At 43.2% G+C, this 26,740-nt stretch overlaps 1 protein-coding gene across 4 annotated transcripts in view; it reads right to left on the bottom strand.

Moving 5' to 3' along the window:
- Positions 1-26,740, bottom strand: part of LOC110509621 (low-density lipoprotein receptor-related protein 5) — an 82,379-nt gene that overhangs the window by 13,291 nt on the left and 42,348 nt on the right. For all 4 annotated transcript variants that reach the window (XM_036970786.1, XM_036970849.1, XM_036970897.1 and 1 more), the window contains 7 exons: positions 9,102-9,318; positions 6,962-7,251; positions 6,519-6,745; positions 3,436-3,620; positions 2,881-3,204; positions 2,034-2,230; positions 1,545-1,759 (listed from right to left, as the gene is read on the bottom strand). In XM_036970786.1, coding sequence (XP_036826681.1) covers positions 1,545-1,759; positions 2,034-2,230; positions 2,881-3,204; positions 3,436-3,620; positions 6,519-6,745; positions 6,962-7,251; positions 9,102-9,318 — 1,655 coding nt within the window. The remainder of the gene's footprint in view (positions 1-1,544; positions 1,760-2,033; positions 2,231-2,880; positions 3,205-3,435; positions 3,621-6,518; positions 6,746-6,961; positions 7,252-9,101; positions 9,319-26,740) is intronic.

Consider the following 26,740-nt stretch of genomic DNA (forward strand, 5'->3'; position numbering starts at 1 on the left):
AGACATTTGAACAGTTGCTGCCCAAACCTTAAACCACCAACTGTGTACAGGATTTTAGACATTAGTCAACATTGATATGTATATATTAATCACATTACAACATGTAAATCAGTCAGAGATTTACTGATAGATGGGAGATAAATAACAGTTGAGATATGTGTTTTGATGAGTGGGCAGGGCAGCCTGAATTGTACTGTGCTGGGTGTAGACAAGAGCGCAGGGCTGTTAAGTTGGCCCCCCTCTCAGAGCCTGGAGGAGTAGAGGCTATTATCGGGCTGTGGGCCTTCCCGGTTTGTTACGTCTCACACCAGCTTCTATCAGCTCTGATAAGAACCTCCCTTAACACCTGTTTAGACAGAAGACTTGAAGGAAGAAATGCTATTGCGCAAATGCTCGTCTGTTTGTAATTTGGTTCTGCTTCTTCAAGTCAAAAGGGAACAATTTTTTTTAAATATCAGTCTGAGTGTAATCAGTTGAAGTATTAATGTAATAACATAATGCTTTGAGTAAATGTAGAAGCCGTCACTTCAAGGGAAAGTGGGAGAAAACAAATGAACCCCACAGCTCTTCAACCTGCCTGTAACCTTTTGAGACTGTCTACTGAGCTCGGCCAAATATCTTCAATGTCTATTTAGTGCTTTCCATGCCCATGGAGAGACAAGCAACTTTCAAATCGGATAAAAACAACTACAAGACCATGTCAAATTATACAAATTGTCAAGCTGATTGCCAACAATATTCAGTTTGAGATTTTTGGGATTAAACGTCTCATGTTGATTAGTTTACTCCGGGTCACTCCTATGAGAGAAGTCATCTCCGCCACATCCAAGCCAAACCACATAGGAGAGCCCCAAATAGAACGGAACATGGAGGACGGCCGCATCAACAATGAGCATCACAATTACAGTGCAGCCTGCCAGGCCCTGACCTACGGCCCTGACCATACTACTGCACCACTGGAGAGGAGAAAGTAGTGCAGGCAGAACAGTAAACACAACCATCTGCTGCACACATGACCTGACATTCTCAGCCTCGTAGTTACTTGGGGCTGTGGTTCCTTCCCTGCCCTATCGAAGGAAAATAAACACTGTTCCACAGAGTCTCCTATGTCAAATTGTCAACACCACATCACTAAACACCTGATCACCCACTAATTACTCTGCTGCTTGGAGTGTCGCCACACCCAGTCCCTGATCTGCCCGCCAGCCAACTGCTATATTTACAGACATACAAGTGGCATCGCTCACTTGAAAATATTTCATAAGGGGACACTGAACTATTTTGGAAGTCCTGTTTATTTTCAAAAGCTTTCAAGTGAGTGAGGTCCCTCGGTTTTTCATTCCCAAGTCCACCACAATCGGGGTAGATTTGAAAACCGAGCCTGGGAGATTTGAAATAGAAATGTTGCCATCCCTAAATCCAGTTATTGAGTCAGTCTGCCTCTATCTGCACAAAAAAACGTTGCCTCGAGCTGTAACAGTATGAACCAGGCAGCACTTTGTTTTGCAGTCTCTTTGATACAACACTCCCCCTTCCCTCCTCACCCTTTTTCGGCGTTGACTACAATGGCTCTGGGTTTGTCATGTTCATCTCGCAGCACCACGCCCACGGCATCTCCGTCCAGGCGCTGGAGGTTGATGGTATTGGTGGCCTCACAAGTCCAGTAGACAGTACGGCTGTAGGTGTCCAGGCTCAGGTCGTGGGGCTGTTTGTCAGGCTGCTGCTGGTGGGTGGAAGTGGTGGACACCACCACTGACGACTGGAAGAGGATGAAGGAGATAGATATTAAATTAGAGAAAGGGCCTGTAATTGTGAAAGGTTTCACACTGTCGACAAAAGATATGCGAGTGTTCAAACAAATGTATTTGTGCATGATGGCTGCACTGACGTCAATTAAATTAAGTTCTATAACTCCCTCAACTTTATATGCATGTAAACTAGAATATAATTGAAAAACATTCATATACACAATATACTATATGCATCTTAAGTGTGTATGTAAATATATGGTCCTCTTTATCAGCATGACTCACCTGTGTGCCATCGTCGCGGGCCCTCCTGATGTTCTGCCGCCCGTCCACCCAGTAGATCAGGTGGTCTAGGGGGTCGTAGCTGATGGCCCGGACGTTGCGGAGGACGTGGATGGGAAGGATGATGTCGGGGCTCTGCTCACCCAGAACCATGCGGCTGATTGAGGCCTTCTGGCTGAACAGGAGGAAGCTCGAGGGGGCTGGGGGGAGGGAGGGGTCAGAGGTTAACAGGCCGAATCCAAACATTTGAATCTCTCCATCTCGCTCACTCTCTCGGTCCCCTCCCTCTATATCTCTTCCTCCCTCTCCTACCAACCTTTCCATGACTCAGGATGTTGTAATCAGCTTAATAGAATGCAGTAATCAGTGGTCCCCAGAGGCCAGGGAAGTATGCAGCAGTAAGAAAGAAAAAGACATGTAGGAACACAGGGCCTTCATCCCATGCCAAGACCAGAGGAATGCTCAGTCTGTGATATGTGCACAGCAACCTCCTTTCTAACACTTGTCCACATCAGGCCTCAGTGAAAGTCTGAGGTCAGCTCATGGTATGATTCAGACAGACACGTGTTATGAGGTTTTGCATGGCCAAGGGCTGTAGACACACCTGGATTTGATTAAGACAATACATCCTTCTAGAGCAAAGACGTTGTAAAATACACTGACTCGCCTACTCTTAACGGAGAGATTACATTTCCAACTTACAGTAAAATGTCCACAGGAGATTAGTGCATATGTCTCAAAACAGAATAAACTGACTGTACCAACACACTAAATACAACACTGAACCAAACTAAAAACATAAACCCAACAACCCCCTATCAATGCCGGCCCTGGTCATTTCTCTACTCACAGCTGCAGTTCCTGCTGTTTGAGTCCAGGATGTAGTGGGAGGCACAGCGGCACTGGGAGCCGGAGGGCGACGCCAGGCACAGGTGGGCACAGTTGCCGTTGTTCTGGGAGCAGTCATTGGCACCATCCTGGCGAGAGGAGTGGAAGACCAGGATGTCCATGACGTACTCCAGGTGTCCCTGGACCATGGTGCGGTTCAGCCCAGAGCGCTTGTCGGCCCGCTCGATGCTGCGCAGGTTCCAGTCTGTCCAGTAGATGTAGTCCCGGTACTGGGTCAGACCGAACGGATGAGGGAGGTCGTCAGCCACTATCTCCCTCTGCAGACCTGGATGAAACATGATTATCAATATATGGATTATTGAAGATCTGAGGATATTGATGTTAACCACAGCAATATGATATATTTGTACAGTAATATTGGGTGGAAAAGGAGAATGGACATGAATAAATATTGCTGTCAACCATAGCAATATTACAGAGTTTTATGCTCATCATGTATCATCAATCATAAACAACAGAGGGGTTGGAGAAGAGCTTGACTACTGTATGCGTTTACCTTGCATGTTGGTTGACTCTATCATACAGGTGTCCAGGTCGGTCCAATAGAGTCTCTGGTCGATGTAGTCGATGGTGAGGCCGTTGGCTCTGCCCACTTTGTCCACTAGGGTAATTATGTTGCTGCCGTCCATGTGGGCCCTGGCGATCCTGGGCTTGCCTCCCCACTCTGTCCAATACATGTAGCTGAGGAGACACACAGAGCTGCTTTATACATAGTAGAACGAGCCCATATTAGAGGTCGACTGATTATTCGTAATGGCCGATTAATTATTGCAGATTTCAAGTTTTCATAATAATCTGTAATTTTTGGACACCGATTATGGCTGATTACATTGCACCCCACAAGGAATCTGCGTGGCAGGCTGACCACCTGTTACGTGAGTGCAGCAAGGAGCCAAGGTAAATTGCTAGCTAGCATTAAACTTATCTTATTAAAAATCAATCTTAACATAATCACTAGTTAACTACACATGGTTGATGATATTACTAGTTTAACTAGCTTGTCCGGTGTTGCAAATAACCAATGCGGTGCCTGTTAATTTATCATCGAATCACAGCCTACTTCGCCAAACGTGTGATGATTTAACAAGCGCATTCGTGAAAAGAAGCACTGTCATTGCACCAATGTGTACCTAACCATAAACATCAATGCAATTCTTAAAATCAATACACAAGTATATATTTTTTAAACCTGCATATTTAGTTAATATTGCCCGCTAACCTGAATTTCTTCTAACTAGGGAAATTGTGTCATTTCTCTTGCGTTCTGTGCAAGCAGAGTCAGGGTATATGCAGCAGTTTGGGCCGCCTGGCTCGTTGCGAACTGTGTGGAGACCATTTCTTTTTAACAAAGATGGTAATTAATTTGCCAGAATTGTACATAATTATGACATAACATTGAAGGTTGTGCAATGTAACAGCAATATTTAGACTTAGGGATGCCACCCGTTAGATAAAATATGGAACAACCTAGAACTTGTTACCTGGGAATATTGAAGACTCATGTTAAAAGGAACCACCAGCTTTCATATGTTCTGAGCAAGGAACTTAAACATTAGCTTTTTTACATGGCAAATATTGCACTTTTACTTTCTTCTCCAACACTTTGTTTTTGCATTATTTAAACCCAATTGAACATGTTTCATTATTTATTTGAGACTAAATTCATTTTGATGTATTATATTACGTTAAAATAAGTGTTCATTCAGAAATGCTGTAATTATCATTTTTTATATATATATATATATATATATATATATATATATATATATATATATATATATATATATATAATGACCAAGAAAAGCCGATACCAATTAATCGGCCGATTTTTCGGCTTTTTTTGGTCCTCCAATAATCGGTATTAATCATAATCGGTCGACCTCTAGCCCATATATCCCCAAACACTTGATGCCAGCCAAAACTATGTCTGCATTCCCAAACTAATTCAATATGGACTGGTAAATTGGTAAATGGCAACGGCCCCAGCAATGGGGACAATACCTGTAGAACTCAACCCAGACATGTAAATGCTGTGACATGTTGGCACACATGTATCGACTAACAACTCCTCACATGGAGGAGAAGTCTCCGTCTGTAAGGGTAGGGTAGGCAACATCACATTCGCCACGCTGACTCTCAACATGGGGGCTCCACAGGGGTGTGTGCTTAGTCCCCTACTGTTCACCCACGACTGCATGGTCACGCACTACTCCAACACGATCATCAAGTTAGCTGACGACACGACAGTGGTAGGCCTTTTCACCGGCGGCGATGAGACGCCTACAGAAAGGAGGTTAGTGACTTGGCAATGTGGTGCCAGGACAACAACGTCAGTAGAGATCAAAGAGCTGATCGTGGACTACAGGAAACGGGGGGGAGCTGATCGAGAGCTGGTTGAGAGCTTCAAGTTCCTCAGTGTCCAAATCACTAAAGTACTTAAAATGGTCCGCACAGTCATGAAGGCGCAACAGTACCTCATCCCCCTAAAGAGGTTGAAAAGATTTGGATTGGACCCTCAAAAAGTTCTACAACTGCACCATTGAGAGCATCTTGACTGGCTGCATCACTGTTTGGTTTGGCAACTGCACCGCCCTTGATCATATGGCGCTACAGAGGGTGGTACGGCCAGCCCAGTACGTCACTGCGGCTCAGCTCCCTGCCATCCAGGACCTCCAAATCAGGTGGTGAAAATTGCTAAAGACACCAGCCACCCAAGCCAAAGACTGTTCTCTCTGCTTACGCACGGCAAGTGGTACCAGAGCAACAAGTCTGACACCAACAGGCTCATAAACACCTTCTATTCCTAAGTCATAAGACTGCTAAATAGCTAACAAAATGGCTACACAGACTATCTGCATTGACCCTTCTATTTTATTTTTGACTACTATACACTCACACACTTAAATGTATTCACACACAACATGCACACATTCATAATGACTCTACACACACGCATCACGCATACACAATGCTGCTACTACTCTGTTTATCTTATCTTCATATCCTTTATCATATCCTGATGCCTAGTCACCTTACCCCAATACATATCTACCTCAACCACACTGTATTCCTGCTCATTGTAACTATGGTATTGGCATGGACCATGAACTGACCCTGTATATAGCTTACTTGTGTTCTTCTTATTTCTATTTCTCGTGTGTTTTTGTTCGGCTATATTTTATAGTACTACTGATATTGATTACTGCATTGTTGGGAATGAGCTTGCAAGAAAGACATTTCACTGTACATGTGCACGTGACTAAAACTTGAAAGCCGCAGTGCTGTGCCACTGATGCAACCTCACTACACTCCCTACCTAAGAAAGTCAGAGGGAACGAATCATGCGAAGGGGATTCCTCCAGCCAGACAGTCATCTCTATGGGTACTGGTGAACAGATGACGTCAGCCTAGCCTGGTTTCAGATCCGTTTGTACCGCCTTGCCATTCCAACTCCTATGGACATTCTCACACGTTCAAAGCTGGCAAGACAGCTCAAACCGATCTGGGACCAGGCTCATGCCAGTCAGACAGGTCTGTGAGTTGTGTCATGCAGATGAGCTGGATCCCAGTCAATCTTACCCATTGGCAGGGTTAAGAGCCAGGGAGCGAGGGTTGTCCAGGTCCTTACACACCAGGACCTGTCGGTATTGTCCATCCAGCCGGGCCACCTCTATGCGGTTGGTCCCTGTGTCGGCCCAGTACACATTCCTGCCCATCCAGTCTACTGCCATGCCTTCTGGGTAGTCCAGCCCAAACTCGATCACATGCTCCACAGAGCTGCCGTTCATGAAGGCCCTGCTGATGGTCTGAGGGAGGGAGGACAGTGGAGTAGAGTCAGACACTGGTACAACAGTCAGGCACTGAGCTCAATATGAACCAAAAAAGACTGGAGCTTAAATATAAATAAAACATCCCGATAGCTAAATTAACCCAGATGACAGAAAACAAACCCCCAAAATTTGAATGGAAACCCTAAAACGAATGACTAGAATAGAATGACAGAGAAAAGGAGTCATTCTCACCTTGGTGCTGACGTCAGTCCAGTAAATCCTGTTCTCGGAGACGTCAAAGTCGAGGGCGGAGGCCTCCTTGACCCCGGTGAGGGGGATGGCAACGTCGTTAGAGTTGGTCCCGAGGGAGATGGAGCGGATGTCAGCCCGGTTGGTGAAGAGCAGGAAAGCCTCGGGCACCACGCATGTCCTCATGTCACTGAGGAGCTCCAGGCCCATGGGACAGTCACAGCGCAGGCCCTGGGGCCGGTGGAAACACAGGTGGCTGCAGCCGCCATTATCCTCCACACAGCCGTTTGTGCCTTTATGAGGGAGAGAGGGACAGAGAGAGACATGGTCAGTTTAGCTGCAGCAGACCGGGAGGTCTGTTACTGTCCTCTTTAAGGACTGTTTACAGCTGCCAGTTGTGATAATACATCATACATAAGAAAACATTTACCCTAGTAGTACTCAGAATTATTGCATACTTAATACTGTAGAACTTTAAAATAAAAAATAAATATTGAACCTCTATTTTAACTAGGCAAGTCAGTTAAGAATAAATTCTTATTTACAATGACTGCCTACCCCGGCCAAATCCTAACGATGCTTCGCCAATTGTGCGCCACACTATACCTAAACTCGGCAAAAAAAGAAATGTATTTTTCAGGACCCTGTCTTTTAAAGATAATTCGTAAATATGAAAATAACTTCTCAAATCTTCATTGTAAAGGGTTTAAACACTGTTCCATGCGTGTTCAATGAACCATAAATAAAAAAAACTGTGGAACGGTCGTTAAGACACTAACAGCTTACAGATGGTAGGCAATTAAGGTCAGTTATGAAAACCTAGGACACTAAAGAGGCCCTTCTACTGACTCTGAAAAACAACCAAAAGAAAGATGCCCAGGATCCCTGCTCATCTGTGTGAACGTGCCTTATGCATGCTGCATAGAGGCATGAGGACTGCAGATGTGGCCAGGGAAAATAAATTGCAATGTCTGTACCGTGAGACGCCGAAAACAGCGCTACAGGAAGACAGGACGGACAGCTTATCATCCACGCAGTGGCAGACCATGTGTAACAACACCTGCACAGGATCGGTACATCCAAACATCACACATGCGGGACAGGTACAGGATGGCAACAACAACTGCCGGAGTTACACCAGGAACGCACAATCCCTCAATCAGTGCTCAGACTGTCCGTAATAGGCTGAGAGTGGCTGGACTGAGGGCTTGTAGGCCTGTTGTAAGGCATGTCCTCACCAGACATCACCCGGCAACAACGTCGCCTATGGGCACAAACCTACTGACGTTGGACCAGACAGGACTGGCAAAAAGTGCTCTTTACTGACGAGTTGCGGTTTTGTCGCACCAGGGGTGATGGTCAGATTCACGTTTATCGTCGAAGGAATGAGTGTTACATCGAGGCCTGTACTCGGTGGTGGAGGGTCCGTCATGGTCTGGGGCAGTGTGTCACAGCATCATCGGACTGAGCTTGTTGTCATTGCAGGCAATCTCAATGCTGTGCGTTACTGGGAAGACATCCTCCTCCCTCATGTGGTACCCTTCCTGCAGTCTCATCCTGACATGACCCTCCAGCATGACAATGCCATCAGCCATACTGCTCCTTCTGTGCGTGATTTCCTGCAAGACAGGAATGTCAGTGTTCTGCCATGGCCAACGAAGAGCCCAGATCTCAATCCCATTGAGCACGCCTGGGAAACTGTTGTATCGGAGGGTGAGTGCTAGGGCCATTCCCCCCAGAAATGTCTGGGAACTTGCAGGTGCCTTTGTGGAAGAGTGGGGTAACATCTCACAGCAAGAACTGGCAAATCTGGTACAGTCCATAAGGAGGAGATGCATTGCAGAACTTAATGCAGCTGGTGGCCACACAAAATACTGACTGTTACTTTTGACCCCCTCTTTGTTCAGGGACACATTATTCCATTTCTGTTAGTCACATATCTGTGGAACTTGTTCAGTTTATGTCTCAGTTGTTCAATCTTATGTTCATAAATATTTACACGTTAAGTTTGCTGAAAATACACAGTTGACAGTGAGAGGATGTTTCTTTTTTTGCTGAGTTTAAATGAAACACACTTCTTACACTACTACAGCTGTGTACATCCAAATAACAATAAAACCCCATAATTTCCTCTTTCTCTTACCGGAGACCTCAGTGACTCTGGTGGCTTTGAGTCCCATGAGATCAGGCAGCTGGTCAATGATGATCTCTCGGATGGCGTTGGTCTTGTGGACCCTCTCGATGCTCCTCCTCTGCCAGTCCGTCCAGTAGATGTAGTCGCCCAGCAGCGTGAAGCCAAAGATGTGGGGTAGCTTGTCCTCCAGTAGGGTCATCCTATTGGAGCCGTCCACATCAATCACCTGGGTTTACGGAGAGGAGGGGGTTTTAATATTGATGGGCAACCCAAGCAGTATCTTTTGCCAAGTATGAGCAAAAAAGTTTGTCATTTCAGCACCCGTGGAGCAGTTGGGTGCTTTGCTCAAGGGCACAGTGGTAGGAAACAGCAACTGATAGGCATTTGTCTGATTAGGCATAAGCAATTGTCCAAGCAAAAGTTTGCCCTCAGGCTCTTGTTCTGTAACACACAAGCATCTACCCACACCCATAGATCAGGATTCCCCAATTGGCGGAAAGAAACTGGTGGGGATTTTATTTGGCTGCCAAAGTTTACTAACCAAAACAAATATTTTTTTGTAAAAACAATAGCAAATCAAGTGATTTAATTTCAGAAATGTTCCACAGTATTCCCAAGCATAATATTGTATACAGAAGTTAGCAAGGTTTGAAATGATTATGTTTTAGTCAAATATATCTGTTTGGGCTTCTTGCGGTCAATTTGCAGTCTACAAATTATTTGGAATTATGTCGTGTGTGTCCCCCCCCGACCATCCGCTCAAGAAAATAAAAAAAAGTATTGCGCCTGAATCTTGATGATCCCTGCCATAGATGCTGTAGGCGTCAATATGAGTTATGACATCTAATTCTTGATAACCTGAGGTAAGGTACAATTTAAAACACACAAACAGGTCAGAGCAGGTTACTGACACTGGATAGAATGCACTGACAATGACAATAGTATTTAATAGAGTTGTTGAGAGCACTAATTTCAAGACTGTTTCAAAGCCAAATCATGGAGACATTTTTAAAATCAATAAAACTCAATATGTAACTAACTGCAAACTGACAAGCTATTTATATTCAAAGATCACCATTAACTGTGGAGCATGACCGTCAAGATCTCTATCTGGGGAAAAACACAATTTCTGCTAAGTGGGAGACCACACAAATAATCCTTATTCACGCAGAGTATATCATATTTAAATGAATAAATGTGACAGTATAGGATTCCAGTCACAAGGGTTGCATTAGAAAATGAAGTAAACGGATATAGGGAGTGGTGCCAAAGCATGCCTCTGTCTTATGAGGAGCAGAAAGAGAGAGCTGAAACTGGCTGTTCCTTACTGGGAACTTAACTGCTTATTTCTGAAAAGGCTGCAATTACACTCGACACGAATCCTAGCCGACCCGGCATTACTATTACACAAAACTGTGCCACTGAAAATAGACCTGTGTTTTTTATTATTTATTACTTTATTATTACTACCTACGCATTCACAGACGGGTCTGCCAGTGAGGGCCATATTAGTGTGGCATATTGTTTTGCCGAGAAGTTCTTAAAACAAAGACTTTCTGTATGGTGTGGTTCCCATCTTGAGCTCTTCCTGTGTGGCCAGGGAGCTTGGAGTGTGCAGACGGCGATGGGCTGAGGCTGCTTCCAAGGGCTGCCTGCCCTGGAGGGGTGTCCACTTGATTAATTTCTGTAATTCAGTCCCTCGCTTCCTACAGCTGATGGAGCGACTCACTGACTTCCTCCCGCTCTCCCAATATGAAAATAAATAAATTATTGGCACATTGTTGGGTGAAATACTTTTTCTCTTCACAAACACTGCAGACAGCACAATATGAGGGGGACAGGCAGAATTTGACACCACAGAGAAATGGTGTCGCTTTTGAGGAGAAGGTGAGATGGAGGATAATCCAGCTCACTAAACTGCTCTGACCACATGGCTAAGAGAGAGAGACTAGAGGGGTGGACTGGGTTCACACCGAGCATTCTTTATGGAACATTATACCTGTGTGTCTGTTAGGATAAAGACACTAGATAAAGACATTAGGAGAAAGCATATAGCACTGACTAAGAAGGCTAAGCACAACTCAGTGGAAAGTCTTAACGGGGAACTGGTAAGATATTCAGAAAGGTTTGCAGTAACACACTGAGGGGGAGAGGGTAGGTCATAATGCTCAACAAAACAGCAGCCATAGTTTCTATAGCAGCCCCAGCTAGCAGAGATATAATACCTCAACTGGACTTCCCTGGAAGCTTCACACAACTTGTGTGGTATGCCATGAATGTTATGATTCCCTGTTTTAGGGAAATTGACCGTTTTAAACACTTTTTCCTGACTTTGGAATGCAAATATGTTAATTTGCAGTTAGGCCTAATTAGAGCATTATCTGTGACCCAATTAAAATATGGATGACCAGTTGTGCTTTGGAAGCAGACTTTCACTTTAATATTATTATAACACAATCTTGGGAGCGTGGTTGAACATAGGATGGGCTGGAGTTGATCTTTCTCGTCTCATGGTTACGTAGGAGTAAGGCATGAATTCTTTCCACTGGTGTAATTAGACCTTTTTATTGGATGGCATACCTTTCAAACATCTGTTTCCCCTTGCATTTATGCTTTCAGTGGACTATAGGACATTGTTTGACTGCTCACCCGAGTAACCACCAAAACCCCCAGCTATTTTTACCAGTAATGGAGAAAATCTCCAACTCTGGCATTCCTTCCCTCTCCATTTCTTTCGTAGTCTAATCCAGGTAAGATTACTGCTCTTTCTATGGAGTCATGTTCCTCCACATCCTGACAATTCCACATACACTGCTCACCTTGCAGCGCATCAAAGGACTAAGTGTGCAGCTGGTTGATTTTTGGATTTTCTGGATTCCAGCCACGGTGCGGACACACTTTCTCCAGGTTAACTCTTTCTGGGGCTAGCCTGGGAGTGGAGGGGAGGATGGAGGGAAGTGGGGGAGGCACGGGTAAACGCATGGCTGCCAGCACACACTGGACCCTCTGTGCTGTTAAGAACACACCAGCTGCCTAGGCTAATTAGTCCAGAACAAACCTAAGCAGGCCTCTGAGGTCATTAAAACATATAATGCCACAGGGGGAAAAAAAAGAAGAAAGTGTTGACGGAATTTACCTCCCCTTCTACCAAAAAGGAAAATCTTGGAAACAAAACACAAAATGGACTCAACATTTAGGACCAACCAGGAAAACAAAAAAACAGCACTTTGATGGCCATCCTATCAGCAGGAGTCTATCCCCCTCCCTTAGACGTTCTATTCATGTTTTACTGAGACAATTAGACATGGCCCTCACCACTGAAAGATGGGTGCACCATTTTTTCTCCCTGCTCTTTTTCACTGGGAGAGTTTTTTTTAATAGTGTGAGAACCCTTTTCTTGACCGAGGAAAAGATAAACAAAACAGAAAACACAAAAGTCTCATCAGTAATTCAGGGAAAAGTCAAACCTCGGCAGGCTTCAATGCCAGCCAATTGTAAACGTCCTCTTTGCGCCTCAGTGTCATTGAGATGCCTTACAAATTCAATCTGCAGGCCGGGGCAGTGTGACGGAAGAAGGCTGCATGGCCCTCAAAGCCCAGTCTTAGTTTCTACTAGCTAGCAGCTTATAGTGGAGCTGACAGTGTTTTAACTACTTTGTAAATAAGAAATAAACAGACAATGATAATATCAGTCAAAAATATAAAATGGACAGTTTATGCTTCAAAACCAACTTCATAAGAGGTTTTACAAAAGAGGTTATATTTGACAAAAAATGTCATGATGTAGAGCTGGGATGGGCAACTTTCATTGTGATGGGAGCCACACAAACTCATCATGAGGGGCTGCAGTGACTCGTGGGTTTGCGTACCGACATCCATACCACTCCCCTTTTGCGAGCAAAACATTTTAAAGTTAATTTCCTGCAATTCCACACATTTCATGGCATAACCAACAGGCTGGAAGCTTGCTATTTGGACAGTGCGAGCAGTATATGAAATAGCTGGTTGTAAGTGAAAAGCATCTATAATGGACCTAGGCCTACCGCAATATTTCAAAATACAAATCGCTGGAAAAACACAAGAGGATAAAGAAAAAAAAACCTGTCTTTTGCTAGGCTATCAAAATTCTCAACTCGCAATAGTTTGAGTGAACAGTAGCTCATCTTATTGGCACTATAGTGAAGAGCATCGGTCATATCCCGGTGAGTGCTCATATTCACTGTCTTTATCATTGGGTGTCTCCGTGCTCCTTGACAGTTTCTTAGAACAATAATTTCCTCCTCCAAGACGAGGTCGCTTTCACTTACCTCAGTTTGTCCGGGTCAGCCGAGTAGCCTACACTGTAATTTTTGGGGTATTAAAGATTATACTAGTGTCTCCAGTCGAAGGTAAAGAGTCGTAGAATTGAATGAAATACATTTATAAAAAGGCAAAAATAGTTAAAGATTTTTCTTGGATCTACCTAAAAAAATGTCACTCTAGCTGGGGCAGAGCTCTGGATGTGTGCAAAGAAAGGCGAAGAAAAGCAGAAGTATTTTTTTCGAACAGTGAGTCAGTTATATTGGGCTCCCGAGTGGCGCAGCGGTCTAAGGCACTGCATCTCAGTGCTAGAGGCATCACTACAGACCCAGGTTCGATTCCAGTCTGTATCACAACCGGACTTGATTGGGAGTCCCATAGGGCGGCGCACAATTTGCCCAGTGTCATCCGGATTAGGGTTTGGTCGGGTAGGCCATCATGGTAAATAGGAATTTGTTCTTAACTGACTTGCCTAGTTAAATAAAAATACATATATTATTAGCCTAATTTACGACTATCCAATCTACATCATATTAGGAATAGTTGGCTATCTTACATTAATCTGCAAAGGTGATGACAGATGCAGCAATACTTTATAATTAAGGTGATTTTTTAAATATTTTGTTTTGCTTTCCCCAAATACAGCTATGTTGAACTTGAACGACTTATCCACAGTTACCATCTCTTAGTTGTCAATCAAATATATTTGGCATCGAACAAATGGGCAGGCAGGCAAGTTCCCATTTGTTGTCAAAACGTGGGTTGGGATAGAAGCATGCGTTAGCAGGCAAGCTGCAGAAGGGTGAGCAGGCTACTATTCTCAGCGTTTATCAGCTCCATTTTGACAACCAACTACAAGCTGAAAAGGTTTGAGAGGGTTTATCTACAGTTCCCTATTTAGATTTTAGCTCAACTTGCTCTGGCTAAAATTAGTTGTTGATCTTAAGCATGAAACACAATGAGAATCTCACTACTGATTGACTGCGGATAGATACTTTTCACAGTGGGTGGCCGTTCCTTCTCTTGCTAGAACAAAATCGATTCCTGCTCCGTGCCGACAAATCTACTGATTCTACTTGTAGAATCGCAACGCTTGTAAGTGGACAACAACTTAACTTTGAGCCAATCAGAAAGCATGAACCCCCAAGTGGGGGAGCCAACAAAAGGAAAAAAAGGTGCATGTTTTCCTTACAACCACGGATGAGCCAGTCACACTTCATATGCAATGTTGGCTATGGGATGGTAGCTAGCTAAGTGCAAAGACGCAATGCACCCAACACTAAAAATACTTCCTCCAATCTAGCTAACCATTGTAGCTAGTATTGAATCACAATGCATCAGCTAGTTTCCATGAAAGAGCTGCCTGTGTTAGCTGCCGAGCTTGCTGGCTACCTAGCTAAACATTTGGCTATGGGCTGACACTGGCAGTATGGGATGAGTGAATTAAATTGTTACAGTTGCTACAGTTGAAGTCGGAAGTTTACATACACCTCAGCCAAATACATTTAAAAACTAAATTCCTGACATTTAATCCTAGTAAAAATTCCCTGTCTTAGGTCAGTTAGGATCACCATTTTATTTTAAGAACGTGAAATGTCAAAATAGTTGAGAATTTTTTATTTATTTCATCACATTCCCAGTGGGTCAAATACACTCAATGTGTATTTGGTAGCATTGCCTTTAAATTGTTTAACTTGGGTCAAACGTTTTGGGTAGCCTTCCACAAGCTTCCCACAATAAGTTGGGTGAATTTTGGCCCATTCCTCCAGACAGAGCACATAATTTTCCTACCTTGTGATGCCATCTATTTTGTCAAGTACACCAGTCCCTCCTGCAGCAAAGAACCCCCACAACATGCTGCTTCCACCCCCATGCTTCACGGTTGGGATGGTGTTCTTTGGCTTGCAAGCCTCCCCCTTTTTCCTCCAAACATAACGATGGTCATTATGGCCTAACAGTTCTATTTGTGTTTCATCGGACCAGAGGACATTTCTCCAAAAAGTACAATCTTTGTCCCCATGTGCAGTTTCAAACCGTAGTCTGGCTTTTTTATGGCGGTTTTGGAGCAGTGGCTTCTTCCTTGCTGAGCAGCCTTTCAGATTATGTCGATATAGGTCTCGTTTTACTGTGGATATAGATACACAGATAAATATATAGATAAAGATATAGATAAATACATCCACAGCTACACCTCCAATGGACTCAAATGATGTCAATTAGACTATCAGAAGCTTCTAAAGCCATGACATCATTTTCTGGAATTTTCCTAGCTGTTTAAAGGCACAGTCATGCACGGATATGCATTGCCAAACAATGCTACTCTGCCACCGTCTGGTTTTGAAGTACTTTAACAAGGCGGCGAGGCTGACGACTTCCAAAGTCTTTGGTGTGTGTGAATGCCGACATTCTGTTCAGAGGTGCCAAATACTGTCGGCAGGCAAACGTTTGACAATCCTACCAGTGTGTTGGAGCCCTTATAGCAGACGTATCCCAACATGTTCCTTGACAGCTACACTCCTGTAGGTTTTTGCTCCCACCCCAGTTGTAACTAACCTGGTTCAGCTTATCAACTAGCTAATAATTAGAATCAGGTGTGCTAGATTCGGGTTGGAGTGAAAACCTACAGGAAGGTAGCTCACCAGGAACAGGGTTGGAGAGCCTTAAATTACAATGCCAGGGCATAACCAACAGTCAGGAAGCGTGCTATTTGGGCAGCGCGAGCAGGATATGAAATAGCTGATTGTTGATTCGTGGTTGTAAGTGAAAAGCATCTATAATAGACCTAGACCTGTTGCAATATTTCAAAATACAATTCACTGGAAAAACAGAGGATAAAGGGAAAAAAAAAACTGTCTTTTGCTAGGCTATCAAAATTTGCTCAAACCCCAGTTGTAAACTAACCTGGTTCAGCTTATCAACTAGCTAATTGTTAGAATTAGTTGTGCTAGAGTCGGGTTGGAGTGAAAACCTACAGGAAGGTAGCTCACCAGGAACAGGGTTGGAGAGCCCTGCCTTATAGGCAACAGAGATAGAGAGCCTACCTGTTCAGGGTTGTTTGATCAATAGGACTGTTAAGTTCCCAAATATAAGAGAATGTCCGTAGTATTTATTTACATTTGAGCAGAAAACCATTCAGGGGTATTTTGTGGTTTTTGACAAACACTTTCTAATGATCTAAAGTTGAGTCCACTTCAAAGTGTATGATGAAAGGCACATGTGGCAAATGGCTTAGTTACATATATGCCTACACAAGTTCTGATTGGTTATGGCGCACCGGTCTGTGTAGTCTGGGCCTGAACAAAACTGGCACGTTTTTATTAGGTTTTATCTACTGCAGTGGCTATTAATTGTCCAAACGCATGGCTGTATTTTTAAAAATATTTTTTACATTTTTTTACAAATGCCTTACTCTACGCCATTCTCAAACATTCTATGAAAGTATGAAAATGACTGCTCGCTTGTCAGAAAATATAAAAAACATTTTATCAAGATTTCCTTTTTGCTAAAAAGTCGTCAGTTCCACTTTAAAGCTTCTCTGAGGAAAATGACTGAGGCCTGACCAATGCTCTACACAGACGACATAGGAATGGCACACACAGCATTTATGACATAAATAACATGTATTTTTTTTAACACCGTCTCAAAATTACAGATCATAATTCCAAAGACCTTTTAAAATATCAAGCACAAGTTTATCCTATTTCATCTGAATTAAAAAGCATGTAGGCTATAAAGTCAATGTCCTTAAAAAGTTAGATATTTGTAGTGGGATCTGGGTATTTTCCTGGGTTTGTGTTCCTACCTGCCCGTCATATCATTGGGCAGGTAGGGTTTATAGGGTTTGGCCAGTTCTTCCGAGGGCCCGACTCGGCAACAAATTATATTATATTTTTATCTGCCGAGAAGAGCGCTGCCTTAAGTCAAACAGAATGTCCATACTGCTTTTCTTTCCCCCTCCAATCCTCCCAATCCATCTCAATGTTCCATGCACTTCCCCCCCAACCCCCTTCAGTCCCTTTTCAAGCCTCCCTCTCTCTTTTCTTTCTCTCCCTCCCTTCTGAGGGTTGACCACCTCCACAGGAAATAAGCAGGAAAGGAGAAAAAACGCTATATTCTCAAATAACATTCAAACTATGTCACCCAATATAAAATGTTTCTACTGTTTGAATCCTTTAACAAAAATGTGGTTTAAAGACTAGACTATTGGCTGTATGATCAAATTATTCTAGAATATGTTTTACTGGCTTGCTCCTACATGTTGATGTTAGTCTTCACAGACCAATCTTTAAAAATAATTGGTGGATCTCATGAGCTCCTGTATCCTGTTTACAAAATATCAACATCCTACTGCAATACATATTTATATTATCATAATCGTAGCCCTCCTCTGGAACTCAACATGAGCCTAATATGATGCCGAACTCCTACCTCAGAGCCTGGGCAAACAGCTTTTCCTCACATAGTACAGTAACAGGATTAGCTTATTGCTAGAAAACTATATATAAAATACAATCATTTGGTTATAAAGGCATACCTTCAAATGGTAGATGATTGAGTTATTTCCTGGCTGAAGGAGACATTTTAGCCCCACAGGATCAAGTTGAAATACTGGGATTTATAATGTATGGCATGAATATTTCCATACAAAAACCTGCCCAAATCCCACTGTACCATATGGACAAACTCCAACACGCACACACACACCCAAACAGACACACAGAACCAGAGGCAGAGTGGGTCTAGCTTAGTATTTCCCAAACTCAAGACCCCAGGGGGTGCATGTTATGATTTTTGCCATAGCACTACACAGCTGATTCAAAAGTCAACTAATTAAGCTTTAATGATCTAAATCAGCTGTGTAATGCTAGGGCAAAATAACTAAATGTGCACCCCTTGGAGTTCCAGAGGAGCAAGTTTGGGAAACACTGGTCTACCTGTAGCTGAACATAATAATTATTGATCCATGGAACTCCATCTTCTCCTGATCCATACACATTCCCGGGAGATATAGATATAGTGTCTGGAGAGATTCACTCACAGTCAATCTCATGCACCAGTCTATAAACAGCCATGTATTCGCCTACCAGGCCTGCCAACAGTATGTCCAGCATAGCCAAAACATTATTACACTTACATGGTGTTACAGCTTTCACACTCAGACAATCCTGCTGATCCAGGAGGCATGAGTAAATACATAACTTGGGTAAGAAGAGCTTTGGGGCTCATTTAGGCTGTTCATTCAGAATCTTTACAGCAAAGAGTACTGTCAACAGTGTACAGAACCAGTATACAAAACATTATTTAGCCTATATTTATAATGTCAGTCAATCGTTGAGCCCACCTGCACACACACATAACTTAGGGAAAAGTGATGGGGAAATCAACCCTCCATGCACCATATTCAAGGAAAATGTAGACTTAATGTTAATGTAGCTAGGAACTATCAGAGTTAATTCCTTTCTTCTCAACTGGGTTTTCAAAGAACGGTCTAAACAGGCTGGATGTCTCAGCAACTTCTTTAAATGCCTCTCAGGCCTATTTGCCTGTAAATTCCAACACAATGTGGTATTTAGGATACATATGGGCTGCATTGTGAACAGACAAGTCGACAACTGCCGGCAACTCCTCATCACAACACTGCTATGGAACGAGGGGTAGCCACGGCACAATCATGTTAAGCCACAAACATAGCCAGAACAGGAGCAGAGGAACACCCCCCCACGCCTGCTGACAGATGTGGAATAATGCACATCCCTACGGAAATGAGACAGATTGTTGTGCAGCACGGAGCTGGGACTGCCTTTCTGGTTGAACACTATGAGAACAGGCAGGCTCATAGCTGGAGCTAGGGAGAAGAGCCAGACAGCACTCTGTACAGGTATTAACCTTTGAAGAAGCCGATCACGTCCTCCCATATAGCAGGGCTGTAACGTCAAAAAGAAAACAGACGTTCTTGTTGATTCAAGAGCCTACTCTCCAAACCATCTTTAGTTTTTATTTGTTATTTACAAAAGGTGCACCGCTATGAGCCATCAAGACGATGATGATGAGCGTTTACCGGTGAGATATCTTGGAAAATTGTGGCAAGACACCTGAAACAGGTAATAGCTAATAGTTCTCTTCCTGTAAAAAATGTATTGGAAAACCTCCATTCATCTAGCCTAATTATGTCAGACACATTGGAGTTTAATAGGTTTAAGCCAGCTCTTAACCATCAGCCTGGGCAGCCATCTTTAAAACACTAACTAACCTTGATGAATGCACTAAAAGAGCTGCACTTGCCACTAATGAGTCTTTCAGATACCTAGAGATGTCTTCTAAAACAGCCTTGTACATGATGTATGGCGAAGTGAGTGAGCAGATGGGCCGATGGGGGTGGAAAATATTACAAAAGTCAGGTGTCTTTTATTCTCCTCAAACATTGCATCCTTCCTCAGAGCTTGGCACATGAATGTTTTAAGACCTCACTGTATAAGGCAAAAAACAGCAACAATCTGTTACCAGGCAATTAACTTCTTGGCTTCTCGGACAAGGGGCTTTTTAAAGAAATCTGGGTTTTGACTGAAGTCTCCACAAAAAAAAGTATAATTTATCAAGGCACTGTTAAATGGGAGCAGACCCTTTCAGGGAGAAAGGCCAGTCATTTATTTTTGTGTAATTTAAAGCAAAGGGCAACGGAAGCCAAACTATTCGGTCCAGATGCGGTGACAAGTGAGCTATAAAACGTAGCAGTGCAAACAAAACAAGCCAACAAGGCCAGCACAACAAGCTGGTACAAAGATGTCTTATTGGACACCTCTGAACATGAGATACACATGCCATCACCCCCTTCCCTCTTAATAAAAGCCACAGATTTCCATAGTAAGCCTTTGGATAGCCTGTAGGAAGAGGGGAACAACCCAGCTGATGCTGGGCCAGACTTAATCCCTCAAAAGTGTTACTGAACGAAAACGCAGAATTGACTATGATGGGCAAAGGAATCCATAGGGGAATGGGAATTTATTAAGGAGTTTTTGAACTTTTTTCCTAGAAGTTGGTGGTTTGAGTTTACTGACTGTGGGAGTGGTCGGACAGGCATTAGCAGAGTGAGTCTACCTGTTGATGAGCAGTTGAGACTGACCGATCAGAGGGCTATGTACGTGTTGAGTGCTCTATGGCTTACTCAGCTGCTGTCCTACCCACCGTCCTGAATGTGAAGAGGCTTGGACGGGCCACTTACACTGAGACTAAAGCTGTCATTAGCATGGCCAATGTTTTAGAGAGAGGCCCCTTGTTGGAAAATCCTCCACAAATTAAGTTTCACGGCTCAAGACACAACAATGTGGCGAGGCCACCTGAGCGACGCTTCGGAGGAACTTTAAAGAAAAGATTATTGATCCTTTCAGACGAGAGGGGTTTCAGCCAGCATCCATCAGCACCAGGGCCTTCAGCTGGTCAGACTCAGCTCTCAAGCCCAAATAAAGACTTCCATTCAGAGCAAGGCTTTTCATTGTTGTGGTGAAAAAGGCCTGGATGCCACTACTTTGACTGAAGCACAGAAAACAACTCAAGTAATCAAATGCACTCAATTACTCATTGTTGTTCGTGCACTTTCTTCACTTTTTTAAAATAGAAATAGACCACTTCACATAATGATTTATTTGTCATAAAAACAGGCAATTTAGAATCTATTTTTGTCCATTTAATCGTAGTAATTTTTTGGGGGGGACTCTAACCAGGATCTCTAGGGGCACAGCTAGCACTGCGATGCAGTGCCTTAGACCACTGTGCCACTCGGGAGGCCCTAATCTTGGTTATTTTAATGAGATTCATGGCTCAGAGTGCCATAGAAGGAAAAGTGTTATTTTCACACATGGGTTCAAAGTTGCCTCTACTCTTTTCTCACCAGCACGTAGAGATGGGTATAGGCCTAGCTGTTGAGATCACAGGAGGTCTTTGAGGTTCAGACCACTTCTGAGAACTAACACCCAGTTCCTGGATATATTTTTCATTCCTCTCATATTTTACAGGAGGAAATTCCATCACCGCCCCCTGTTATTTCCCTCTAATGTACCATATGGAACCCCGCCGCACACACACGGCAATGAAGGGTGACTAAATGCTCCACCGAAGGAGAATCTGCATAATTGTACAACAAAGCAGGAGTTTCTGTATAGAGGACTAGCGCATCAGTCAAATGAGTTATCCTCAGGATCTCACCAGTGATGGGGTGAAAGAGGGGGTGTGCGGCAACATCAGAGGCTTTCACCGGGAGGTGGGGGTGGCGCGGCTGCAGAGGGAGTCAGATTCCTCAAAAAGAGGCAAAAACACAAAGAGAGACAAATAAAAGACCACAATTCCCTTACTGTTTAAGGAAAAACCCGCTAATCAGAGTGCCAATAACTTAGCCTTCTTTCAGACGTGCGAGTCCCAAGATGAAAGGGGATGTTCTTGGACCGTATTCAAAACTAGGCTTTCAGCAGCACGTTTAAAAGAAAAGGAGGCAGTGGACTCTAGGCCAATCACCATTTCAAACTCCATTGTATCTCGGGAAAAGGAATAGGCCTACTTGGTAGCCTGTCAGCAAAGAAGTTATGTTGACCCAAAATGTGTGGACCCAAAATTGACCCCTGCGGAACACCTTTCGTAATATCCAGGAAACCTAATTTAACACCATAAGTAGATACACATTGAGTTCTATCTGTCAAGTAATTTTTAAACCAGTTACATGCAGCCTGGTCTAAGCGAATTGAGGAAAGCCTCTGAATTAGCAGTGAGTGATCAACATTATCGGAAGCCTTTGACAGGTCAATGAAGAGGGCAGCACAATGTTGCCTTTTATCCATGCAGGTAACCACATAATTTATAACTATGGATGCAGCAGAGATAGTGCTATGACCTGGTCTAAAACCCAACTGATGTACATTTAGAATACATTTCAAAGATAAGAAAGATCTTAGCTGAGAATTAATAAAGGATTCTAATATTTTAGCTAGTCAAGAAAGTTTAGAAATAGGGTGATAATTATTTAGTTCACAAGGGTCACCACTTTTTCGAAGGGGAGTACAATGGCTGCCTTCCAAACCTTGGGGATAGTACCAGATATAATCGTCAGGTTAAAAATATGGGTTAATGATTCAGCAATCAGGGGGGCAGAGAGCTGCAGCACTACTACATACACATCAACAGTGTAATATCTGGATGAAGTTTGCTAATACAAAAGGAACATACAGTAGGATTACATGGTATGCATACATTGTATGATGTTTATTGATATGCAATGTATTTGTAAAAAATATGAATTCATATTTGACCAAGTGACAACCTTATTCTAAGGGCACCGGCTCAACACAACAATGTGCAAGAAGTTGGCATACTGTGTTGGTAGTGACCTATTTCTAATAGTATTGTTAGCGTTACACATTCTAGCTACTGTCCATTACTGATACATACAGGGAAGAGTTGCTTTCCTTAGCTCACTACAAAAAGATTTAGGGCCAACTGTTATATTGGTCATCTAATAACCAGCTAGTGGGGATACATGTAAACATTACAGCTAGGTCATTCCAGTTGTTGTTTAGTAAGCTAACTACATTGAGTACAGTAGTTAGTAGCTACCTAACCATTACTCTTCAGATAATGAAAAACAGTAGAATGGTAGCTAGCTAGCATAGTGACAGGTATTCCTATGATTGAAACAACATTGGAAACAATTATCTACAGTTGCTAATAGTTACCGGTAGCTACCTGGCTAGCTAGCTTTACTAGTGCAGGGAATAGGTTAGCTAGCCTCTAGTAAGGCTGTAATCGTATTACCGGCACACTAGCAGTCACTAGTCATGAAGGCAGTCAAATTCCACGTGACCGTTTAGTTATGGTAATTAGGCTTCTCGAAGTTGTGATGCTGCTGATGGTTGTTAGTAGCCTACCAAACTTGCCAACTGCATGGTACACAGCACTATATTGTCCCTCTAATCACTCTGACATCAATGTAAATGTAATAGAAAATCTAATCAAACACTTCATGAGAGCAGCAACATTTCTATAGGCTTTGCAATTGTGCGATGAAACAGAGTGATGGCCTCTTAAAAAGAGGAGGATCCCATCAGCTTTCTATAGGCTAGGCCTACTATATTTATTTCTCAACTTTCCTAATATGAGGCATATTGCTTATCTTTACCACAGGAGTATAACCTACCTGGCTGACATGTTTCGAGACAGGTGCATGATAATGGTCCATATTAAATCAAAACCAATTTCACACAGTATTTAGTATATGTAAAGACAAGATTAAATAAAGAATAGTCTCATGGGTGACAATATTAGCCTATCACTTTTGAATTATATACCATCACTTGTGAATGATGCCCAGCATAAGGCAAGAAACATTGCCGCCTTATTTTTTACGACTTTTTCAAATCATAGTCGCACACCTCATGTAGCCTAGCCCTTATCTTTTGATAAGGTTTGTATCACAACTAAATAGTGGCCAAATACCATCTTAAAATTAAGCATATTAATCCACTTTACAAGGGGTGTAGAGCCTAACTGGCATAAATAAGAAGCGCGTGAGTTTCAAGTTTGGGGAAGAAAATGTTCACCATAAAAATGCACCTTTTATAAAAGCATGCACAATCGCATTTGCGGTCACCTTTGATAAGTGTTTTCCCATTAACGGAACATTCGAGCTTATAGCCTACTGCCACGCCCTGATCTGTTTCACCTGTCCTTGTGATTGTCTCCACCCCCTCCAGGTGTCACTTATTTTCCCCAGTGTATTTATCCCTGTGTTTCCTGTCTCTCTGTGCCAGTTCGTCTTGTATGTTTCCAAGTCAACCAGCGGTTTTCCCGGTCTCCTGCTTTTTGCATTCTCCTTTTTCTAGTCCTCCCGGTTTTGACCCTTGCCTGTTTCTGGACTTTGTACCCACCTGCCTGACCATTCTGCCTGCCTTGACCACGAGCCTGTCTGCGCCACTGTACCTCCTGGACTCTGTACCCGCCTGCCTGACCATTCTGCCTGCCTTGACCACGAGCCTGTCTGCCACTCTGTACCTCCTGGACTCTGATCTGGTTTTGACCTTTTGCCTGTCCACAACCATTCTCTTGCCCATCTCTTTGGATTCATAAACATTGTAAGACTCCAACCATCTGCCTCCTGTGTCTGCATTTGGGTCTCACCTTGTGCCTTGACTGCCGTTTGCGCATTGCTGCGCTTATAATATTAAGAAATAGCCTAATAGTTTATCAACATTTTAAGCTAAACGTTCTGATCTGTTGCGTCAGCCACATTGCGTAAAAAAAGGTTTGTTGACGCTAGTGGTTGTATTAATTTGGGAACTACCACATACCACAACTGTCTCAGACTTATCTTTGGAATATTTACTTCTCACACAGAATAGGTAATCTTTTCTACTATGGGGGATAGTAGATTGATATAGGCTCGTGCTTTCACTGTTCGGAGAAAATATCCTTTCTATTTTATTCAGCTTTGTTCAATTGTATTCTTCATACTATAAAATGATGCTTTGTAATTCTAAGCAATTATTGTCTGCTAAATGAACTAGTGTAGCCCACAGCCATATGGCATAACCAGATCAGGACCTAACACAAGGACAACTCAGAGTATGCTATTCTGTTCTTTTGAAATATACATTTTCTTCATATCTGTCACATCTTCTCCTGCTCCTCACCTCTGGCGTGCAACATTGCCAGAATACTAATCACTGGTCCTGGGATTCCAGTGGATAGAATAAGCAGGCTCTCCTCGTCCTCGGGGTTGTCCCTCTGGTCGGTGTCGTCCTGCGGCTGGAGCAGCGCATCGGGGGTACTGTCACGTCTTCTCCTGCTCCTCCCCTCTGGCGTACGACATTGCCAGAATACTAATCACTGGTCCTGGGATTCCAGTGGATAGAATAAGCCGGCTCTCCTCGTCCTCAGGGTTGTCCCTCTGGTTGGCGTGGTCCTGCGGCTGGAGCAGCGCATCGGGGGTACTGTCACGTCTTCTCCTGCTCCTCCCCTCTGGCGTACAACGTTGCCAGAATACTAATCACTGGTCCTGGGATTCCAGTGGATAGAAGAAGCCGGCTCTCCTCGTCCTCGGGGTTGTCCCTCTGGTCGGCGTGGTCCTGCGGCTGGAGCAGCGCATCGGGGGTACTTTCACGTCTTCTCCTGCTCCTCCCCTCTGGCGTACGACGTTGCCAGAATACTAATCACCGGTCCTTGGATTCATCATTATTATATCATTATAGCCAGGAGATGCTAAATGTGTTTGTGAATTAACAGTCAATTCCCGCCTGACTGACAGTTATTTGCTTGACAATCACAGGCTGACGAAATTGTGTGACAGCCACAGCCCTAGCCTCTAGTTTTGCCGGTAAAACTCCAGTACATGCTAAACTCTATTCATCCTTGATCATTCAATTACGTTGCAGAAGATGGGTCCTTTAATAGTATTGTAACTTCACGTCAGAAAATATATTAAGATGGACAAAGAAAAACAAATGATATTTACAAAATGTACTTAATTGAAAGTGTCTGACTTACTCTAGACTATTTACTCAACAAGCAAGCAATGGAAAATGCCGACTGAAACGTGCCTCTTCCAGCATACTCTGAAAGGTTGCTACCTCTGGAGATGGAAATGGTGAATTGTAAGCCATAATTATCTTTAAAAACTAGAGTAAAAGTGGTATTTAATACGAAACGTCCCCTGAGAGACACTCTCAGCCACATCGGAAGATGTAAATTGGGTCAGAGCCACACATGCCAGTGCATGAAAGCTATGCTATGTGTGAAGATGAAAAACATTTATTGAAGATCCAACCCCTCACACATGAAACATTTATAATGGAAATGTATTTGGACACAAAAGCAATTCACTTTGAAACAGAAAGGAAGAAAGAAATATATTCTCAGACAGGCTCCTTCAACAGCACAGAAAAATAGAAAAAGGGGGATGGAAAGAGAGGCTGGGAGGAGGGCTAAAAAGCCTCCAGACCTCTATTTATAACCATTCAGCCAGTGAACTGCCACATTCCAAATGCCAGAAGGCACTTTTAAAAACTTTTCATTCAATGCCTAATGTTGTTTTCATCTAAAAAGAAAAAGGTTAAAAAGAAAACAGTAGCAACTAAATTAACACTTCTTTAAGGAAAAAATAGTATTGGACAGCCATTACAAAAACACAAAAGGGGAATTAAAAACAAGTGCTGCATTCTGTAAAAAAAACTTTAATGAGAAATTGCCGATGTCTGAGCTGCACGTGGATTCCCCCCATTAGCACTTCAAGCACTACTGTCCCTTTCAGCAGCTAAGTGGGTCTGTGGGAGAATGGCCCGGGCCTCCATCAGGTGAAGCTGAAAAACCCTTGTG

This window comes from Oncorhynchus mykiss, chromosome 1 (assembly GCF_013265735.2).
Source record: "Oncorhynchus mykiss isolate Arlee chromosome 1, USDA_OmykA_1.1, whole genome shotgun sequence".
In the NCBI taxonomy this organism is placed as follows: Eukaryota; Metazoa; Chordata; class Actinopteri; order Salmoniformes; family Salmonidae; genus Oncorhynchus; species Oncorhynchus mykiss.